The following is a 20,936-nucleotide window of genomic DNA, read 5'->3' as shown; positions in this document are numbered from 1 at the left end:
AATCATGTTCTATGATTGCTATTGAATTAATTCACGAAAAACCATATTATCAACTTGTCTAGCCCTTAACCTCCCAGCTTTATCAAGCGTCATTTTTCCCAAATCATGAAACTTGGGGAGTTCACGACACACAGGGATATGAGCCTCAATGTAATGGTACCATGAGTACTATCCCCACCTTTGTATTCTTTTCCACACCCTTTACATTTGCACCTTGTTTTTCCATCTTTCCTAACTATTTTTATAAAGCTATCCCATATATTAGATGTAGTTAACGGTTTTCTCTTTTTAGAATTTGACCCATCAATAACAGTAGGTAGAATACTTACAAGAGGTGTCGCTTGAGTCACTTCCGGTGAGACTTTGTCGTCAACAAGATCATCAAAGTCATCATCAGAGTTTGAGTCCGAGAAAATTTGTTCTACCTCAGCATTTGGATCAACAATATCTCTTGCATAATCATCCATAACTCCAAATTAAATCACTAACAAAAAATAAAAACACAGAATTAGATTAATCCTTACAATAACCCAAAATAACCCTGAATAAAACAGAATAGATAAATAATTGATGTTAGTGTCATACTATTCATCTAAATGTTGAGAACCTAAGATTTATGGGAAAAGAAATAACATGTATATTTTGTTATTAAGACAAGAAATTAATCTTACAATAGTTGGCTGAAAATTGATGAGTGTGATGAGCGAAGGCTACGAAAACTGAAGAAGAGTATAATCTGAGTGAAAACTGAAGAATGGATGAAGTAACGAAAACTAAAGGGCTAACGGTGATGAGATCCTTGCAAGGCTCTAATGGTGGGGATGTTTATCGATGACACCGACAAAGAATTAGGGATTTATGCTACTTCAGAGTGCTTTCTCTTTTTCCTTTGAACGTTTGCTGTGTAGAAGAAATGAAGAATTAAGAATTTAGCATTTATGGCATAAGGGCTGATGGGTGTATGGGTTATGGCTATTTCTTTTTCCTTTGTAGTTTGTACGTTTGAATTTTTAGTGAGTGTTAGAGAGAGTTTCTTTATTTTTGTACTCTTATATTGTATATGAGTTGGGTTATCTTTTGGGCTGGATTTTTTTATCTTGCATAGTATTGGACTATTGGTATTTAGTTAATTGGGCTTATAATCCGTGATTTATTGGCTTAATAATTTTTTTATTTTCTAAATCTATTTTTTTTTGTACGGGTCAGGTCGGTTTTTTTCTAATGATGCTGGGTCAAAATCTGAAATTTTGTTAAAAAAAAACACAAATTTTATGCGGGCCCCGTTTAGCCCGTGAGCTAGCCCATTTAACCCACAGTTTTTTCGGGTTAATTGGGCTCAACTGTTTAGCCCAAAATTTAAATGGGCTTGGATTAGAGGCAAAAGCCTGCCCATTTAAATGGCTAAACGGGCGAGCCTGATGGGCTTAGCCCATTTTGATGACCCTAAAGCGTAGGTGAAGTTGCTGGCTCTCGACTTTGATATCTTAGCCGTCAGCGCCTTCAAGACCATCAAAGATGGTAAGATTGTCGATCTTCCAAAGAAGTGAGATGTATTTCCTTGTACTTTTTTGGGCCGTTCTGGCCTTGTGTAATGTATTGCTTTAGGCATTTTGGTTATTTGTGTAAATTGTTTATCATTTCTTTCAACAAGTGAAAACTTAGCCAAGCCGACTTGAGGCTTTTATGTTTGAACGTTCGAATTGTGGCCTTCATTTTCTTAGTCGTTAAGATTGTGTTCACAATTTTCATGGCTCCTGGGGTGATCAATCCCGAGGTGCCGTAATGTCAAAATTAGTCAATTTACAACTAAATAACGCATTAGACACGGTAGATTAAAAATAAGAGGTACCGTCATAAGATTAGACATGCGACTAAATCATGTTAAGTGACGATATAAACAAAATGGGTAAGTAAATAGGAACAAGTAAACATGGGATGGAGCGGGTATTACTAGATCGATGGATAGGCTGGTTGCTGGGTTCGTTTAGGGTTCTAAGGGTAGAACCTTTTTAAGTTTTCCACGCTCCACGTTCTAGGCACCTCTCTTCCGTTCAGTCATTCCAGCTTGTACGCCCCGCTGTCGACCACTTCTTTTATCCTGTATAGGCCTTCCCAGTTAGCTGTTAGCTTCCCTTCTCCGGGGGTCGGTAGACCCACGTCGTTGCGTCACAAAACCAGATCGTTTGGTTCAAAACTCCTCTTTAGTACTCTGGCGTTGTACCGCGGGGCTATCCTCTGTTTCAATGCCTTTTCTGACAAGTGAGTCATTTCCCTGGTCCCTTCGATCAGATCTTTCTCCACAGCTTCCTCGACTCCACCGAGGAGTAACCACGGGTTCGGTTCTCCCACTTCCACAGGAATCACTGCATCGACCCCATAGGTAAATCGGAAAGGTGTCTTCCCGATGGAGGATTGTAGTGTTGTCCTGTAGGACCATAAAACTGATGCGAGTTCGTTTGTCCATGCTCCTTTCTTCTGGTCAAGTCATTTCTTAAGGCCTTGGATGATGACTTTATTTGTCGCTTCCACTTGGCCATTGGTCTATGGGTGCTCTACTGACGAGAATCTTTGTTTTATTCTTAGGCCGGTAAGGAACTCACCAAACTTCTTGTCAGCAAATTGTGTCCCATTATCCGATATCACGACCTCCGAGATTCCAAGTCTGGAAATCACTTTCCTTCACATGAATTTTCGGCAATTTGCTGACGATATGCTGCCAACGCATGCGCCTCGACCCACTTGGTGTAGTAGTCAATGGCCACGATCAAGTATTTGACCTGCTTGGGCCTACCGGGAAGGGTCCCAGAAGGTCAACCCCCCATTAGCTGAAAGGTAGGGGGCCAAAAGCAAACTCAATTCCGCTGTCGGGGTCCTATAGAAGTTGGCATTTTCCTGACACTTTTTGCATCTTTTCACGAATTCTTAGGAGTCCGCCATCATCGAGGGCCGATAGTAACCGGCCCTAACTAGCTTCTGGGCTAGGGCCCTTCTTCCAATGTGGTAGCCGCAACATCCCTCGTGGACCTCGCTCAAGACGTAGTCCGTTTGATCAGGGTGTAGGCACTTTAGAAGGGATTGGTTCAGTCCTCTTTTGAACAGTTGACCCTGTACTATCACGTATTTGGCCGCTTCCCTCCTTACCACCTTCGCAGCCTTCTCATCCTCAAGGAGCTTCCCCTTCTCCAAGTACTCGGTAATTGGGTCCATCCATGAGGGGATGTCGGCTGCTTGGGTTATGTGCAAAGTGACCGTCGGTTCCTTTACCAATCCTTGGATCATGGATCGGTTTCCTGACCCTGGTTTTGTACTTGCCAGCTTTGACAGGAGGTCATCTCAGGTGTTCCTTTCTCTCAAAACGTGTTGCACCACGACCTCGTCGAATTATTCACTCAAATTTTTTACCCTTTCCAAGTATTTCTGTAACAAATAATCCCTCGCTTGGTAGGTCCCATTGATCTGAGGGGTGACGAATTGGGAGTCGCTGTTCACTTCCACTTTGGATGCCCCGACTTCCTTTGATAAGAGCAGACCTCCGATAAAGGCCTCATATTCTGTCTGGTTGTTTGAGACTGGAAAATCGAACTTGATGGACTGCTCGTATATCATTTTGGTAGGGCTTTCGAGGATTATCCCTGCCCCCCCAGATGTTTGGTTGGAAGCTCCGTCAATGTGGAGTTTCCACCGTGTGTCCAGGATCTCGTGAGGGTCCCCCGTTACCTCCACTAGGAGGTCGGCCATCGCCTGGGCCTTAATCGCGTGTCTAGGCTTATAATGCAGATCGTACTGAGATAACTCAACCGACCAGGTCATCATCCATCCTGCTAGGTCGGGTTTTTGCAGAACTTGGCAAATCGCTTGATCTGTCCTGACAGTGATCCGGTGCCCCTGAAAGTACTGTCTCAACCTTTGAGACAAGATCAGGAGTATGTAGGCTAGCTTTTCCAATTTGTTGTACCTTCATTTCGCGCCTTGCAGCGCTTTGCTAATGAAGTTGACCGGTTGTTGGGTCCTTCCTTCTTCTCGGATGAGGACGACTGCCAAGGCGTCGTCCGTTACAGCTAGATATAGAAATAATGTCTCGCCATCCTTGGGCTTACCTAGGACCGATGGTGCTGAGAGTATGTTCTTGAAAGGGTTGAAAGCTTCTTCACAAGCCGAGGTCCATTCGAAGGCAATCCCTTTCTTCATGAGGTTGAAGAAGGGGATGGCTTTGGCTGCCGATGCACCGAGGAAACGGGATAGGGCTGTAAGCCTTCCAGCCAACCTCTGCACGTCCTTGATGCAACCTGGGCTTGTCATTCGCAAAATGGCTTCACACTTGTCGGGGTTAGCCTCGACCCCTCTTTGGGTTATTATAAAACCTAAGAACTCCCCGGCTTCCATGGAAAAGGCGCATTTGAGGGGGTTATGTCTCATATTGTGCCTACGAAGAGACCTAAACACGGTCTCTAGGTCACCGACTAGGTCTTCTAATCGACTGGTCTTCACCAAGATATCACCCACGTATACCTCTACCGATTTCCCGATTAAATCATTGAAAACCTTGTTCATCAGTCTCTAGAAAGTCGCCCCTGCATTCTTCAATCCAAATTGTATTACCTTGTAGCAATAAGTGCCCCCTGGCATTATGAATGCCATTTTTTCCTCGTTTGGCCAGTGCATCGGTATCTGGTTATACCTAGAGTACGCGTCCATGAAGCTCAAGAAACAATAACCTGCTGCCACGTCCACCAGGGCGTCAATGTTAGGAATGGAAAATGAGTCCTTGGGGTATGCTTTGTTAAGGTCTGAATAGTTGACATACATCCTCCACTTTCCGTTGGCCTTCTTAACAAGGACCACGTCCGACAACCATGTCAAGTAGTCTAGTTCGCTGATGAAACATGCTTCCAACAAGATGACCGTCTGCTTGGCTACCTCACTGGCTCTTTCCTAGGACATCCTTCTTCGTCTCTGGGCCACGGACTTGGCATCCGGTCTCACGGCTAGTCGGCAGCCGGACCTTGAGAATAAAGTAGTTAAAAGGGGTTGCTCCCATGATTATGGGGTTTCGTCGCCTTCTCGGTCTCTCTCTGCTCTCTTCTCGATCTTCTGCCTCAGCATGAGTCACGAAGGGCCGAGTGTAGATTATGGGGTCTTGTCATCTTCTCGGTATTTCCCTGCTTTCGCCGTGGCCCTTGGACTCTACACGAGCCGAGGTGGATCGGTAACCCGTTCTATGTCTGACGTGGTTCCTCCGGGGGCTTCTTCCCCGGGTCTCCTCTCTCCTTTGAAGAGATCGGGCATGAGGTTGACTCAGGCCAGGTTGGTAGCGGTCCCTGGCCGCCAGCTCCCTCTCAAGATTTTGTACTCTGTGGCGTAATTCCTGCATGATTCTCGCGTTATCGACTCCCGTCCCTCCAAAAGGATGCCTCTCTCGGGAACAGGAGAGGAGCTCGTCCCCGCGAGAGGGGGATATCGTGTGTTCGCGGGAGGAAGCTAAGGAGGCCACCCTGCTGGTTCGGTGAGTGCCCTCTTTCTCGCGCGGCTCACCCTTCTCTCGCCCTTCAACTGGCCCCAACAGAAAATTTATTCGTGCCAGAGATCCCCACAGACAGCGGCAATGTTCTGTTGCTCGGGTATTAATCGGGTCAGATGTGCTAAATGCCCAGGGATGATGGAGAAATCGGGTTCGGATCACCTTCGTGCGTCTGGATATCCAGGCCAAGTGTGTAGAGGAGAAGGTCGGAGCTCGAGATTCTCCTGGGTTGATGACGTGGACTTAAGAGAGGGAATGCCACCTGCAAAGGGACTCCGACGCTCTAGTCAGTGTCCGTACAAAGGCGGCAGTTAGGGTAAAGGTTAGGTGACGTATCTCTGGGGAGGGGTAGGGCCCTCCCCTTATATAGTCTACACTAGGGCGGGTCCCACAGGAGCAGGCCCACCTCCGAGGAAGCTTCCTCCTCAACTGTCAGGTACCTTGCGAGAGGGGAAGTGACATCCGGGCATAGTTATCAAAACTGAACCGGTGTTCAACACAGTCATATGACCGGATTACCGGGTTACTGGTTCAACTGGTGGGTCACTAATTCACCCAGTTAACCCGGTTATAATTAAAAAATATAAAGTTATATAAATAAAATTAAAATTATGTCTTAAAACTTAAAATATAAGTCTTTACAAACATTAATAATCTAATATCTAGTTTTAAACATAACTAATAATCTAAAAAAAGATAATAAACTAGTCTCTAGTACAAAATATGTTCTGAATTTAAATCAACAAGAGCAAGTGAAAGATAACACAATCATTAAATCAAGTACAAGGGTTGAGCTCAAAGTCGGCATCAACATCTTCATAGGACAAAAGAAACCAAATATATTTTCAGCAACAAAAGATTTACTTAAGTCAGTTTTTAAGCAACACAGCAACCACCACCATTCCACCAAAATTCACTGACTTTGTGATTCAACAAAGTGAACAAACAGCAACTCTAAAAAAATCTAGCAACAAACAACAACTCTACAAAATACAGCAACCAGCAACAAACAACAACACTAAAAAACTAAATGCAACATCAGCAGCCACTAGATTCAAGTTCAACAATAATTCTAACTAAAGTAATAACCACCAGATTCAATAACAACTCTAAAACACAGCAACCAGCAAGAAACAACAACACTAAAAAACTAAAAATGCAACATCAGTAGCCACTAGATTCAAGTTCGACAATAATTCTAACTAAAGTAATAACCACCAGATTCAATAACAACTCTAAAAAATCAAATACAATAGTAATAACCACCAGATTCAATAACAATACTAACTAAAATATGCTCACCTTCAACAACTCTCAAATTCAATTACAATAGTGAATAGCAACAACCAGGTTCAGTATTCAACAATTCTAATGAAAGACAATGGTCAAAAACTTGAAGGGAGCTCACTTGGATAACTGGTTCCCAGACCGCGACCAAGAAGACGACCACCACCACCCGACTGACCCGAGGGAGCAGATGCAAAGATGCTGCTTGATTTTTGTCCTTTGTGAGTTTTCTGCCGCCGACGAAGTGAACGCAGAGCAGGAGCACGGGACCGCGACGACGACGAAGTGAGGAGACGAGGTGAGAGACTGAGAGAGCGACGAGGTGAAGCCTTGATTGTGAGAGACCGAGAGTGACGAGGTCATCGGAGGCGCGACGAAGTAACAAGGTGAGGGAAAAGACGATGGAGTGACGAGGTGAGGGCGAGGGTGAGCGACTACCGAGTGCCGATGACGAAGGAGCAGGGAGACGAGTGCTGGGGGGTTCCACACTTCCACTGGAATCAGATTGATTTGTGATTTCTCAGATTAGGGGCAATGGAGAGGGTGAATAGCCATTAGGGTTTTGTTGAAAGGGGAGGGGAGATCTGAAAGCCAAACGACGCCGTTGCCATTAAAAAAAAAAAAAGAAAAAAATACGACCCGGACCGAGTTGAATTAACCAACTAGGTCACCAATTTTTATGAAAACCCGTAAGGTCGAACCGGATTCCACTGGGTCTCATGCATAGCTGGTTCGACGAGTAACTTGACCCGATCAAATAATCGGGTGACCAGATTTTCGGTCGAACTGGCCGGATTTGATAACTATGCATCCGGATCGCCTCTCAGTTCGAATTGTGTTGTCCCGTCAGGTTGACTGGTATGTTGGGTTCGAACAATGGGCCAACTGAATTGAGTCGGAACAGATATTCTGTAACCCTATTTATTAATTTCATTGTTAGTTGTCGCCAATTTCTCATTAGCTAGTGATAAAGTAATAACAAAAAATATTTTTCATAAAAATAATTTGTCATTATTTTGTCAAATTTTTGTAGTAAACGTTCTTTTTATTATTTTTTTCGTAGATTAATTATCATTTTTAGATTGGAATAAATAATTTTGGGTAAGGCCTGGATCTCACTAAGTAACTAGCAGGTTACTCCGAAGAATAAGAGGGATGATAACCATAGAGAACTTAGGATTACTGATTAACCGATTAAGGGTGTGTAAATCCCATTACTCTTATTAATTGCCTGTCTCTAACTTTTAGCAACTGAGCTATCATTAGTAGAGGATTAGCTGAAATCATATATTTATGCACATCCGGTTTTTACGGTATATGCTAACAAATTGACTTGTATTGGTTAAGAAAATTAAATAAGAGTTTAGTTTTAAATTATATATATTTTTAAGACACTTGTTAGAGATATCCAAGTTACTCATTAATAATGATATGTTAACCGTCATATATACATCGATGCATGGACCATACGTAGCATAGAGCACTATGTCTGAAATTCAAATTCCCAGATAATCTACTCTAGATTCGATTCCTATCATTTATGCGAAGAGAAAAGTATTATTATTCTATGTCAAGATTAAAAAAAGCGGCAAATCAAAATATCAAATCTTATTCTATCTCTTTACGCGTATTTGTACATATATTATATATTGCAAATATTACAATTACAATAATGAGGTAATAATAATAATATATTAAGACGGAAGAAAAGAATGAATGAAATTAATAGAAATGGAAGGAAGCATGATTTTAAGAGATAGAGAAAGAGAACAGCCACCAATATTCCCGCTGTATTAATATCCCGACAAATGGACAACATGTGTCACACAGATAGCAACTCATCTTTTCTGTAACAATTTTTCTATTCTATCCGTGCAATTGATCCATCACGGAAAATAATAATAATAATTTCTTTATTTTGTTTTTATCAAAGAAATTCATTTGCTCTGGAGAATAATACATAGTTACATACCATGTACGACGTATAAATATTAATATATATATATTTATATGACACCATTTTAATTTACTGAGATCCAAACACAGTTATATATTAGTCCATCTTTCCCATAATAATTGGAGTGGAATGATATATATAATTGATCATCATGAATTGAAATTATTCTCGATTGTCCTACCTCTCTCATTATTCTTAAAAATGATAATAACAGAGAACAAATCCCAGAAACAAAGAATACCAAAATGGCAAAATCTAATAATAGCTAGCTAGCCTACAATACAACATTTTTTTGGGGGGAGGGGAAATAATTGCACTTTGATCCATTATTTTTTCAAATTAACAAAGGGTGGTGAATAGGAGAAATAGTGAGGCGTCATTAGGAAAAAGTAAAGGAAAAGAGAAAAGAAGGGGAATGATGATGGGGAAGTCAAATAAAGTCAAGAGAGAATAATAAATGGGAGGAGTTAAGATAAAGAGGAATTTTGGATCCTCTAAAGTTTGAATTTTATTTTAGAGAATAAAGTGTAATTTTTTATTATTGATTTTATAGGTGAGAGATATTCAGTGATTAATCTCACATTTTATTATTTTTTTTATTTATTTCTAGTCCTATTTATAGAATTAAAGTTAAAAAATTATATTTTATTCTCTTTGGTGAAAATAAAAATGAAGAGGATCTATTTCTATAAAACATGTATTTCCAAATTGAAAGGGAAACAAATAAATTGGATTTCATTTTAAAGAGAGAGAAATTGCAAAATGTCCACTACGATAAATACTAGATTGGTCCAAAGAAATAAATTGACAAGTCAAACTTAAAAATCAAGAAGGGAGTACTTTATAAAAAAAAGTTGATGAGTATTCAAGGGGATAAGTAATTTAATAATTCATGACATAAATGGTTCAAGCTCTATCTTCTTAGGTCCTTTTTAATTTATTACGTTGGTCCCCAAATTTAATTACAACAATATAAATAAATAAACGACACTAAATGGCTCAGTGATCCAACATATTTTGGAGCTTGTGATGGTTGGATCGTTGGATGGGTAGATTCTCCAAAAATAACTTGGAAAGTGACCAGACGAGACAGAAAGCAAATGGTGTGCACCCAAAAGAGAAACTTGAAAAGTGAAGCACTTAGTGAGCCATCAAAAAGGGAGAAAGAAAGTTAAATAAAGATGGTATTGATAACAAGATCCCCTCAGCATACGAAAGGTTGGTGTCTATTCCACGTAATTTATGCACCTGTTTTTAGTAATGGTTTAGCTAAAAAATATTATAGTATTCAGCTTGGTATTATTATTTACGTGTTATCAGTTAAATTAGTTTCTAAAATATGGATATTTTTTTAGTTTGTTTATAACAAATTTTATTAATTAAATTATTCTTTAAAAAATTATAAATTAATTATATTTACTCTTTTATTATTCTATTAACAATTTTTGTCAATTAATAATATGCAAGATAATATATATGATATCTAATATATTTAGTTAGACATTGATCAAATATAATTATAAAAATATGTCAATTTATTAAATTGAGATTAAAATTTATGTAATTAAATAAATCGACTAATTTAATAGATTTTTATAAATATATTTTATCAGCGTCGAATTCAACTTATTAAAACCAAAGAAGAAAGGAGAATGAAGGTAAAAATTGTATGCTAACAAAATGGTGAGTTATCAAACACTAATTCTAGAAGAATGTATTATGTGAGAATAAGACAAAATAGAATGAATTAACAATTGGTTGGTTGGGCTTTATTGTTGTGAATGAGCTGATTTTTATATTTTATTTGGACTGTTTGTTGTTTATGTTCGAATAATTAATGTTTCAATCGTTGATAAATTTGAAAAATGATCCATCCTTAAAGGATTAATTTGACTATTAATTTATTATGTTATTTTGTATTATTAGGTAATAATAAGGTAAGTTATACAACACTAGCAATTAACAAATTTTAAGATGATATGGTTCTTCTAAAAATTGAAATACACATTGGGTCTAAAAGCAAGAGACTTTTTCGTCTTCCATTCCATGCAAGACATTTGAGTATAATAGCTTGATTGGCGAGGATTTGTGATTTTGAAAGATGCTTGGAATAGTTGAATATAACAGTATTAGTGGAAGTTTGTGGCATAACATGATCAAAAAAGGAAATTTTTCTAAAATAAAAAATAGTAGAATAAATAAATAAAACATTTAATCACTACTGAATTTATAATTTTCATTGTATGTAAATCTTATTACCTCGATTTAAGAATAATTAACATTTTATTTTCTCACTTAGATTTAGAGAATCTTTTTCCAAAATCCAAACACAAGTATTCAAGACCTAAAAGATTTTTTTTCCCCTAATATGTTTTGGGCAATAAAAATTATATTACAAATGATAAGGGAAATTGGGTTAATTGCTGGATTAAGATCAAAATGAAACTTATTGCATTTTCGAACTCATGTCTCATGGCTGAGTGATGGAGCTACATTGCCAAAAATAGAGTTAGCACAACCTTGGGTATGTGAGTCAGTTGGTGGGACTGTGGCACATGTTATATTCCCTGCAATTCACAATAATTGTTTGTCCAAATGAACAATTATTTTGAAGCAGAGGTAATATATAACAGTGCAGCTTTGGCTACATATCAACTTGATCAAAGTTAATTGATCTATCATCAAAATCAAAGTCTGATTGATGAAGCCTGCTCCCGGCCAGTCTGCTCATCATTGCAAGACCTGCAAAAACGAAAAAGACATGCAATTACATCATCTACACAGTAAGAAGCTTATACTTCATCTCCAACCACATTGAAAAACCTGAGATTCTTTAATCTTAGAAATTTAAGCTCATTTAGCTCTGATACCATATCTTCCAGGGTTATCTCTAACTTAGAAATATTTGAGACAACATATATAGGAGAAAAAAAGGAAAGAGAAAGGAGAGGGAGGATAATGCATTCATGGACAAAAAAATGAAGCGGTCTCAGAATTTAATCTTTCAAAAATTTCATTGCAAGGGAAGGTTATGTAAAAGATGGCACAAAGTTATACATACCTTCAATCATCTTGTAGAGTGATGACCACCAACTGTCTGAGGATATTTGGTATCGGTCTAAAGATTCCTCGACTTCTCTATCATGCTTCCTTTCCAAAACCCCCTGCAAAGTTATCACAGCATCCCTTGTTTTCTTGAGTATGCTATTCTCTTCTTCCACTTCCAATCTTTTTAGGTCATTCTGTGATGAGGTGAGACTGACGGCAAGGGCAAATTGAGCTGCAGCAGCCCAGCGAGACGAAGCAAGCCATTTTTTCTGGCCATCATTATGCTTACTCTCTTCCCTATCTGACTTACTCCCGAGTGTTAAGCTGCGTAGATATTGGGCATTTGTGGCTCCTGTACTTTGCACCATCTTAGAGAACGAACTGCCTTCATTTGATAGCAGTTCTTCAGGGGTATCATATTCAAGAACCTTTAAACATAAGAAGCTAGCATCAGTATTATTTTATGTTGTATGATGAGCATTACTATTACTTACATTAGTGCCAAATGATAACCATATTATAAGATTTAACCAGCAGTACCATATAAATACAGTGCTTACCTTACCACCATCAAGCAAAAGAATCCGATCACAGTCTATGATGGTGTTAAGACAATGAGCAATGATGAGCATGGTGCCCGATTTAAATTCCTCTCGAATTGTTTTCTGTATGAGGGCATCTATTCTAACATCTGCTGCTGCAGTGGCTTCGTCAATATCATTAATCTACGCAATAATGCCCGAGAGAGACTCAACAGTTGCCTCTGCCCAACACTGAAGTTCTCGCCTGCCTCACAGACCTAAACAAAGTACATTTTCATAAATATTATATTGCTTTCAATAAAACATCACTTATTGACCATTGTAAAAATACTCAGCAATAGAAATGGTTCTGTACAAAAAAAGACAGGGTGTATTAAAAAATCATAATTTACCTCAGCATCCAGCCCCAAAGAATTCCTCCGTATCACATCCTTCAAATGTGCCCTCTTCAGAGCCTCCCAGAGGTCAGCATCATCGTGTTCATTAAAAGGGTCAAGATTAAACCTTACAGTTCCTATAAAAAATTAAATTAAGCTTAATATAAATACAATTACATTAATTCAAAGTTTAATATGCTTCACAATTTACAGAGTAAAAATTATAAAAATCAACAACACAATCATATATCTAGCAAAGCAAAACATCACTTATTATTGCTTTCCAGTTTTGACATCACAAGTATTCCAATCTTCACTCAAGTAGATCAACGAATTTCTTAACTTTCATGTTAACATATTTATCCTTATTTTCTCATTCGTTTTTTTCCCTTACTGTATTTTATAAAAATCAAATTATCAATAACCTTTAATATGTGGCTCTAAAAGGAGTTAGAATTCCCTTCCTGCCCAAAAGATTCTTTCCACTTATGGCCAAAACAGATCTCTTAGCTTTAAAAAATTCAAGATCTACAGTCCATTTTACCATAAGTAAAAATAATAATAATAATAATAAAAAAAGAAATAAGTCCATTCTTACAACATTATTGTTCAACATACTCTTCCCTCTGGTCAGTTGGTAACTTAGAAACAAAAGAACAGAATCCCAGCCTAAGTTGCCAATATGAAAATACGATGGAAAATATTATATCTTAAATATACCTGAAAACAAAACAGGGGACTGTGGTATAATGCCAAGAACTTTACGCAAATCAGCCGGCCCAAACTTTGCAATATCACAATCATCAATTAATAGTCTTCCTCTTTTCAATTCCATAATTCAAAATAAAGCATTAAGCATGCTAGATTTTCCAGCTCCTGTCCTTCCTACAATGCAAACCTTATCGCTTGGAAAAATTATGAAATTCAAGCCATGAAGGACAGGAGGAAGTTCAGGCCTGTATCGAAGTACAACATCCTCAAATCTGATTGATCCAGATGAGGGCCAGCCTGGAGGGGGGCGACTATCCTCAATGATGGATGGTGCCTCTGAAGGCAAATCTATATAAGTGCCAACACGCTCAACAGCAAGCCTGAGCACACCAGTAAGCAAACTGGTAATGTTCAAAGCATCACTAAGTAGTAAACCCATGGTGGATGCAAATTCCTGCTGGTTCTCGGCCCTCCCATTCTGCATTAGCGCAAAGGTTGCAGTAAACCATATCATGAGACCTCCCAGAGTTTCTAATCGAATTGCAAGCCATCGATTTCCACTCATGTTCACCAGAGTGAATCGTATGTTGTTGTCCATCGACTTTCCGTTGATATCAGCCATGCGGTCATAAGCCTTGTAAGCACAAATTGTTGATAGACCATTAAGTGCTTCTCCAAATTGTGCATAAACAGGGGATCCACTAATTGAATCTAAGCGCTTTACTTCACGGGCGGTGCTCTATATAAATGAATAAAATGATGCTCACATGAGTTGCTCAAATTCAATTTCACAAACAGAATAATAAATTCTACTACTGAAATTTGTGAGAAAACCAGAAAAAAAAAATCAAAGAATTAGTGATAAATACACAACTAAAAATATTTTCGTGGTTAACAGTCCTAATCTAGAAATTATTTCAACTTGCATAAGGGTCAGATTTTGGGTGCATTAAACCAATCATCCATAGCAAAATTGCGTAAGGTACAAATGCTGGTTTAATAACAATCATCCATGGCAAAGCAATAGCAATAATAATAATAATAATAATAATAATAATAATAATAATTGCAAAAGGTACAAAGGATGGTTTATGATATAAAAGGTAATTAGACCAAACTGCTTCATAGTGATTGATGATGGATACTAAAAACTATATGTCAAGTTGAGCTTATCAGCACTACACAAAAGTTGACCATCTTAAGTCAAGAAAAATATAGATAGGAGTAAAATTAGAGGAGCTTAATCCAGGTAACGTGAGGGTTTACTTTTTATTTTTTAAGTTCTAACCAGAAACTTACATTCAAACACATGAATATGCATAACAAATTGACAACAAACAGTTCATAAGTAATGCAAATAATAATATAATGCTTTCCATTTGCCAGAAAGCAGTAACAATGGAATATATGTACGATTTGTTCTTTGTCAGAATGCAAATCTGAGTTGATTGCTTGATTTCCTATTACTGAAAAATTAAATTTAACCAACAAGCAAAATTCCATCATCCTGGAATCTGTTGTCTCTCATGAATGCTGTCAAATGCTTCAAAGAATGTGAAATTTCAGCATAATTAGGATGTGATATATCACCTGCAACAAATGAGTTTGTCTTTTGTCCTACAACAATCCAGCTACACCCAGGCATCTTTTGGATTTCTTTCTGTATCATAGTTCTCCTCAAAGATCTAGCTTCATTCCAATGTCCTGATGCAGCATACATATTAGAAAGCAATACATATGGGGAAGAATTGTCAGGTTCTAACTTAATAAGGTTCTTAGCTGCTCGCTCTCCCCTTATGTCATCACCATGAATTCGGCAAGCTCCCAATAAATTGGCCCAAATCATAGCATTCGGTTTGACATTTAGTTTGTCGATGAACTCTTCAGCTTCTTTGAGATTACCCCAGCGACCAAGAAGATCCACAATGCAAGCATAGTGATCAGCCCTGGGCTCAATGCCATAACAGTTCACCATGAGATCAAAAATTTGACGGCCCTCGGAAACCCACCCTGCATGGCTGCAAGCAGTGAGCACTCCGAGGAATGTGACATCATCTGGTGTAACACATGAGTGAGCCATCTCATTGAAGACCTTCAGAGCTCTTTCTGCATGACCATTTTTTGCAAATCCAACTATCATTGAGTTCCAAGAAATCACATCCTTTTTAGTACCCATTTCTTCAAAAACTTGCACAGCACTTTTTACATCCCCACATTTAGCATACATGTCTATGAGTGCACTGCTGGTTAACTCATCCAAGTCAAAACCAGTATGGAATATTAGAGAATGTATCTCTTTCCCATCTTGCAATGCCGATAAGAGAGCACAAGCTCGAAGAACTGAAACAAATGTTGCTTGGTCAGGGAAGATACTGTTGTCCCGCATTTCTCGGTATGAATTTATGGCCTCGTAACAGCAATCATTTTGAGTATACCCAGAAATTAAAGAAGTCCACATAACAATGCTTTTAAGGTTCGAAAACTCTGAGAAAAGTAAATTGGCATCTGCAATCCTTTGTGAGTCCATATACATGCCCAACAAAGAGGTACCTAAGAACTCACTACCACATAAAAGTCCCCTCTTAACTATAGCACAGTGGATCTGCAACCCTAGATTTACCTGAGAACCCTTACAAGCATCTATCAGGCTTGCAAATGTAATTTCAGATGGCTTGAGCCCCAATGCTAGCATCTCACTAAAAAGATTAATAGCTTCTTTTATACTTTTCAGAGCATATCCTGAAATCAGAGCATTCATGGATACCACACTCCATTCAGGCATGCTAGAATAGATTTTTCGTGCATCTTCAATGGACCAGCATTTAGAATACATGTCAATAAGAGAACTTCCAACAAAAAGGTTTGTTTCTAATCCCAACTTAACTGCCAGGCAATGGAACTGCAATCCTGCTTTTAATAGCTTAACATTTCCACAAGCGCTAAGTATGCTTGCCAAAGCTACCTCGTCAGGTACTATGCCATGTAACCTCATTCTATTGAACATTTTGAAAGCATCAGTTTCCTCTTCTTCCTGCACATATCCAACAATAATGGCATTCCAAGAAATGTTATCTCGGGTTTTCATGCGCTCAAACTGTTTCCTAGCTTCCTTCAAAGCCCCAGCCTTGGCATACATATCTACCAATGCATTGTTCACAAATAAATTGTTTGCAAAACTTCTCTTGATAACAACTGAATGCACCTGACGACCAATTTCTAAGCTTTCAAAACAAGCACATGAACTCAAAATGCTAGTGAAGGTAAATTCGTCCGGTTCAATGGTACGCCGTGTCATATCAAGGAATAGCTCCATTACAAGATTGAAATAACCATTCTGTGCATAAACTCCCAGCATGGCATTCCAAGTGACCATATTTTTCTCAGACATGACATCAAATACTTGCTTTGCAGCATCTAACATTTCGCACTTCCCATACATACTGATCAAAGAACTTCCCACATATATACTAGAACCCAAACCTTGTTTGATAGCCTCTCCATGGACTAGTAACCCATAATCCAACGCAGCTAAGCTGGCAATCGCACTAAGAACACTTGCCAGCGTGGACCTTGAGGACTTTATACCACACTTCCTCATTTCGAGAAAGAACTCAATGGCCTCCTTATGATGGCCCCTCTTAGCATGACCAGAGATCATCGCATTCCATGCCACAACATTGCTAGTGTGCATGTCTCGGAACAATTTACAGGCATCATCCAGCTTACCCAAATTCACAAGAGCATTGAGAACAGTCACAAAAACCACCTGGTCAGAAGAGCAGCCAGCTATCTGCATTTTGTCAAACACCTGGAGGGCGTCCTGCGGCAGCCCGGCTCGAACATAACCAGAAATCAAAGCCGTCCAAGAAACAGTGTCCAAGTGGACTGCGGCGTCAAATATGGCGCTAGCATGGCGGAGAAAGCCACATTTGGCATAGAGATCGATAAGAGCACCCTGGCAGAACGGATTGGACTCAAAACCTGCCTTGATCACGCAGGAGTGAAGCAGCGTGCCGAATTCAACATTCCTGAGCTTTGAACAAACAGAGAGAGCTATAGCGAGCGTGAATTGGTCAGGCAACTGGCCAAAACGCATCATAGAAACGAAACAACGGAGTGCATTTTGGAATAACCCCTGCCTTGAGTACATGGAAATGATAGAATTATAAGCGGATAAATGTCTCTGACGGGGATGGAGCTGGTGGAAGAGCCTCTGAGCGAAAGGGACATTGCCGGCAGCGGCATAGAGATCGATGGTGGCACTTGCGAGGAAGCCATCAGAGGAAATGTCGTGTTTGATGGCGTGTGCATGAACAACTTTGGCCATTTCCCCGTCGCCGTGGTTGGGAATATTGTCGAACACATGGTAGTCGTGATGGTGATGGGGATTAGTTTTAGTTTGTTGTAAGCGGAAGCAAATGCGGAGAAGGTCGTCGTAGACTTGTGAGATGGAAGGAGGAGAAGGGGAAGGGCAGTGCTGAATGGTGAGTGAATAAGGTCTTAAGAATAAGAAACCTTGGACTTGAGGTGCAACTGCAAGACGCATCGACAAACAAACAAAACCACCTTGTTAATGCTTCTATTGCATAGATGCGTATTGCGTGCTGTGAAAATGAAAGAAAGGAATTGGGTAAGGGTCCTATTTAAAGAAAACAGTTAGTGGCTAATCACATTTTAGTCCATATAAAATGTTGTATCACTAATTCACTATATGTTAATCTTATTATTTTAAAAGACTTAAATCATAACGCAAAAGACAATTTATAATCTTCTTTAAGGACTAAAGTAATAACATGGCAAGATAAACTTTGTAACTATTTCAAATCAATAGGTTAGGTAATGACAACAATTTTAAGGACGGTGACCCTTACATTTCAGTAGTATCTTTTTAAGGAGTATCAAAAGAGGATGGTACTAAAATAATTAAAATAGAAGTAAAATTAATCCCCTGTTTTATAGGCGCCAATGCAATTAGAACAATAATTTAGGCTTTAAAAAACATATTGGAAATGTGCATCTAATAGCTTCAAAGTTCCACCAGACAATTTAAGCCTTAATTACAATTAATAACTTCAAACCTAAAGGTCAAAGAACTGAAAGAAGGAAGCTACTTCAAATGCAATTAGACCAAAAACTATAAAAAGCTAATAAAATTGATTCATATTCAGTCTTTCCAAGTTCCACTTAAAATAAAAACACAAAAATACTCCCAAAAAAAAAGGGGGCATAGTGATTATTCCTATTTCCAACTGCAATTATTAGATAATGTAACCCTATTACAAGTACTCTATAAAATTTTCAATTTTGAGTCATTACCATGCTTAGGTAATAATAATAGTTTTGACAGTTATCAGAACCGAACCGGCAATCAACCCAGTCATATGACTGGGTCACCAAATCACTGGTTCAACCGGTGGGTCACTGATTCACCCGGTTGACCCGGTCATAACTAAAAAATTATAAAATTATATAAATAAAATTAAAATTATGTATTAAAATTTAAAATGTAAGTCTTTACAAACATAATAATAATAATCAAATATTAATTTTGTTCATATTTATGCCTGAATCTCTATAGACAAATAAAAGATGAGAAATGCTATTCCAACAGAAGTTTTGTTCATATTTATGCCTGAATCTCTGTAGAAATATTACATGACCTATATACTCCTTCAGTTGTGGACTTGTGGCCACCTAGACAGATAAAAACAGCTAATAATGTTATATATACTGAAAAGAAAAAAAATTAATACTCCATCTTGAAAATGGCCTAACTAAAAATAGAGAGTACAAAAACACCTCGTTCAAAGATAAGACTTCAGAGATCATTTAAGATATAATGATATATACTACAAAGTGAAATTACACCAACAGACATGTTCAAAATGATCCAGCATTTATATAAATTTAATACCAATAAATCTATAAGGAACCTAAAGAAAGATAACAAATTTGTACAAGAAGATCCTCACTAAACTGAATGCCCGAGAATTAACAAGTAAATGATCCCAAAACTACACCCAAGATGAACTATCAACATCTAATGCAGCATAAAATCACAATCCAGTTCAAAACAGATCCAATTACAAGAAATACAGTCTAAAGTTATCAGAACCGAACCGGCAATCAACCCGGTCATATGACCGGGTCACTGGATTACTAGTTCAACCGGTGGGTCACTGGATTACTAGTTCAACCGGTGGGTCACTGATTCACCCAGTTGACCCGGTCATAATCTAAAAAAATATAAAATTATATAAATAAAATTACAATTATGTATTAAAAATTAAAATGTAAGTCTTTACAAACATAATAATAATAATCAAATATTCATTTTTAAACATAACTAATGATGTAAAAAGAGATAATAAAGTAGTTTCTAGTATAAATTTAGAGCATCAGAAACAGATTTGGAGTTTCATATCTTTATAGGACAAATTTAGAGCTTGATCAATATTTTTCCCATTTTAATTTGCATCTATATCTTCTATAAGAAACATTGCATTATGTAGAACATCAGAAACAGAGAACGAAGAGTTTGAAGAGAGAGCTTCAAGAAACTAGTAAACTGAATTAACTTCATCTTATTCTTCCATCAATGAATCAATTATACACACTTCTTAGAGGGATGCAAGAGCTTTATTTATAACAGAGTTAGAAAAGAGAGAAAGATCAGAGATCAGAACAAATTCAACACAACAACAACAAGGTTCAGTAACAAATTCAACTCAACTCAATTATCCAGCAACAAATTCTACTTCCAGCAGCAACCACATTTATGATATGTTCAGCATCAAATTCAACTTACAGCTGACAACAAATTCTACTTCTAGAGTTCTAGCAACAAATTCAGCTATGATAACTATGATAACTTTCAGACAGCAACAAAAAAACTCCAATTCTCCAAATTTGATTTACAGCAAATTCACATTAGCTAAGTCATAATTTCAGCAACAACTCAACTTTGAACAATAAATTCAAGATGTACTAATAATTTACCGCAATAAAATTGAAAGAGGAATAACAGGGCCGAATCTGAAACTCACATAGGCAGAGAGACGAAGCAAGCATTCATGGAAGACCCGGGCCGAAGCTGAAACCCTAAACCCAGACTCAGGGCCGAGGAAGCGTTGATGGCCGAAGCAGGAAGGCGAGCTTACGAACTATGACAGAGCGCGACAGAGCTTGAGCGGTGACGAGCTTGAGGCGGCGACGCGAGCTTGAGGCAGCGACGAGCTTGAGGCGGCGACGCAAGCTTGAGGCAGTGACGAGCTTGAGGTGGCGACATGAGCTTGAGGAGGGGACAGAGCTTGAGGTGGCGACAGAGCTTTGAGCGGCGACGAGCTTGAGGCAGCGACGAGCTTGAGGCGGCGACGCGAGCTTGAGGAGGCGGCGACGGGCTTGAGGGAGAGAGTGGCGAAGAAAAGAGAGAGGTGAGATGGGTTCTGATTATGGGTTAGGGCACCACGCAAAGGGGTGAAGTGAGGGAGAGAACA

General features: G+C 38.5%; 2 protein-coding genes across 3 annotated transcripts; both read right to left on the bottom strand.

Annotated features, from left to right (window-relative positions):
• Window positions 1-2,922: 2,922 nt before the first annotated feature.
• On the bottom strand, window positions 2,923-3,279 carry LOC130955344 (uncharacterized). The gene has a single exon (XM_057882185.1). The coding sequence runs from the start codon at window positions 3,277-3,279 to the stop codon at window positions 2,923-2,925; it is 357 nt and encodes a 118-aa protein (XP_057738168.1).
• A 7,747-nt stretch (window positions 3,280-11,026) lies between these two features.
• LOC130955443 (pentatricopeptide repeat-containing protein At3g09040, mitochondrial-like) lies at window positions 11,027-20,936 on the bottom strand. Of its 2 annotated transcripts, none has more exons than XM_057882291.1 (7): window positions 20,487-20,936; window positions 15,031-18,044; window positions 13,450-14,179; window positions 12,745-12,866; window positions 12,371-12,609; window positions 11,824-12,238; window positions 11,027-11,504 (listed from the first exon to the last, which is right to left on the bottom strand). In XM_057882291.1, the coding sequence occupies exons 2-3, from the start codon at window positions 17,984-17,986 to the stop codon at window positions 14,166-14,168; spliced, it is 2,970 nt and encodes a 989-aa protein (XP_057738274.1). In that variant the 5' UTR covers window positions 17,987-18,044; window positions 20,487-20,936; the 3' UTR covers window positions 11,027-11,504; window positions 11,824-12,238; window positions 12,371-12,609; window positions 12,745-12,866; window positions 13,450-14,165. The 2 variants fall into 2 exon arrangements, with proteins under 2 accessions (XP_057738274.1, XP_057738273.1); XM_057882290.1 differs by having other exon boundaries at window positions 15,031-17,973.

Source organism: Arachis stenosperma, chromosome 10 (genome assembly GCF_014773155.1).
Source record: "Arachis stenosperma cultivar V10309 chromosome 10, arast.V10309.gnm1.PFL2, whole genome shotgun sequence".
NCBI lineage: Eukaryota > Viridiplantae > Streptophyta > Magnoliopsida > Fabales > Fabaceae > Arachis > Arachis stenosperma.
The sequence above is the reverse complement of the archived record's forward strand: the minus strand, read 5'-3'. Positions and strand labels throughout refer to the sequence as shown.

What these genes read in the sequence shown, in the direction of transcription:
- LOC130955344 (XM_057882185.1), bottom strand. Translation starts at nt 3,279, where the DNA reads ATGATCCAAGGATTGGTAAAGGAACCGACGGTCACTTTGCACATAACC.
- LOC130955443 (XM_057882290.1), bottom strand. Translation starts at nt 20,511, where the DNA reads ATGCTTGCTTCGTCTCTCTGCCTAT. An exon ending in TGCTTCGTCTCTCTGCCTAT is followed by an intron (nt 17,974 to 20,486) that starts GTGAGTTTCAGA and finishes TGCGTCTTGCAG; the next exon opens with TTGCACCTCAAGTCCAAGGT.